This window comes from Nestor notabilis, unplaced genomic scaffold, assembly GCF_000696875.1.
Source record: "Nestor notabilis isolate BGI_N333 unplaced genomic scaffold, ASM69687v1 Scaffold18492, whole genome shotgun sequence".
NCBI classification, from domain to species: Eukaryota; Metazoa; Chordata; class Aves; order Psittaciformes; family Psittacidae; genus Nestor; species Nestor notabilis.
In genome coordinates this window covers 5,182-6,919 of record NW_009917183.1, presented here as the reverse complement: position 1 = coordinate 6,919, position 1,738 = coordinate 5,182, and the positions used below count along the sequence as shown (strand labels likewise).

The 1,738-nt window shown below is 40.0% G+C and overlaps 1 protein-coding gene across 1 annotated transcript; it reads left to right on the top strand.

Annotated features, from left to right (window-relative positions):
- Nucleotides 1–124: 124 nt before the first annotated feature.
- Nucleotides 125–1,339, top strand: LOC104400869 (glycerophosphodiester phosphodiesterase 1-like; the record flags this gene model as incomplete). The annotated part of the gene is made up of 3 exons (XM_010024971.1): nucleotides 125–211; nucleotides 581–792; nucleotides 1,192–1,339. Coding segments are annotated over 3 exons (447 nt in total), but the record flags the coding sequence as incomplete, so codon positions are not given.
- Between the last annotated feature and the right edge of the window lie 399 nt (nucleotides 1,340–1,738).

Sequence of the window (1,738 nt, the reverse complement as noted above, 5' to 3'; positions counted from 1 at the left end):
CATGGTTTAGTGGTGGCCTTGGCAGTGATGGTGTAATGGTTGGACTTGATAATCGTGAAGGTCTTTTCCAACCTAGTTGATTCTGTGATTCTGTAATGTTATTGGATCATTCTGTGCTCATTAGATGCACATGGGAATCTACAGTGATTCCCTCCATCCTGAAAGCTTCGTAGAAGAAGGTGCATCGCTTTTACAGTTGGCATGTGGCCAGGTATCTGTGCACAACAGACCTGTTAAATAGACCTCATGTTTTGAGATAAGTGTAGACTGGTCTTGTGAAATGGTTTCATAATTCTCGTTGCCCAGTCCTTTTACTAGGTATTTTATTCCATTGCCTGACTGTTGGGCAATTTTCTTAACATTAGAGTTGTTGTTTATTCAGTTCTAAAGAAAGAAAAACCACAAGTAAAATATCATAAGCAGCTTTCTAAAACAGTGACAAAAGGATCAGGAGGAGAAGGGGAGAGGATTCTGGAGGAGCTGCAAATGCAAGCTACCACTTTGTATCTAACCTCTTGCAGCTTATATTTAGTGCAGCTCGGCTTGTGTATGAATTGGGCTTTTCTCCTTCATCTTTCAGATGAGACAAGCTGACAGAAATGTTGTAACAGCACTAACGCACAGGCCTTGGCAACTGAGCCATTTTGGAGATGGGAAACCCCGTTTCAATTCCTCCTGGAAACACTACTTGTATGTGATACTGGATGTCATTCTGGATTGGAGCCTACACAGTTTCTTATGGCGATTGTGTGGGGTTTCAGCTTTCCTCATACAGAAAAACTTTGTTTCTCAGTAAGTACTAAGTTTTCTAACGTATGGGGGGGGGGTATTGCCATTCTATTAGTATAGAAGGATGGAGTTAAAATAGTACATACTAATCAGTGTGTTCCATTCAGTGTTGTGTAAGGTTGTTTGGATAATTCCTTTACCCCATGCTATTTTATTGCTTTAAACCTCTATCACTTTAATTTGTATTTTTATCTCATGCTTTAAATTTAAAGGGGGAGAAAATGGTTGCTTTTTTTGCTGTTTACAGTAATAAACCACAAAAAGATGATATTGCAAAAGGACATGCTGTTGTTCTTGATGAGTTAACTGGTGTAAGACTAAAACTCGGACATAGTCTCAGCACTGTCTGCCTTAAATACAGTAGTGTCAACCTTACTCTTATGGTGTCCTTGTTCCTTGCAGAGACTACGTGAGGCACTGGTCTTCAAAAGGGATCCAAGTGGTTGCCTGGACAGTGAACACATTTGCAGAAAAAAGCTACTATGAAAGTGTTCTTGAATCTAACTACATCACCGACAGCTTGGTGGAAGACTGTGATCCTCATTACTAGACCTGTGCTGTGCACACACCACCCTAAGTAAGCTTTCTTGCCTGGGCAGCCTGAATTCCTCATCGAGAGGGTATCCACTAGCACAGATGGGATTGCCATCTCTGTGGTCAAACCTCAAATGCAATAACTCTGATGCAACACTGGACAAAGCCAGGGACATGCAGTCTGAGTAAATCATACTCAAACACAAAAGGATCCAGTTTGACAAGTGAACTGCTGCTTTGTGATTCTCAGACTCTTCCTTTGCTTTGTTCAGCTCTTGGTTATGAAGCCAAATTAGCAATTTTTGGTGGCAAGTTTTAAAATCATATCTTGATTTTTTTTTTTAGTAATTTAAACAGCCTGTTCTACAACTGTATAATAATTTGAAGTTGATCTGTGGTGTCTTAAAAACATCCA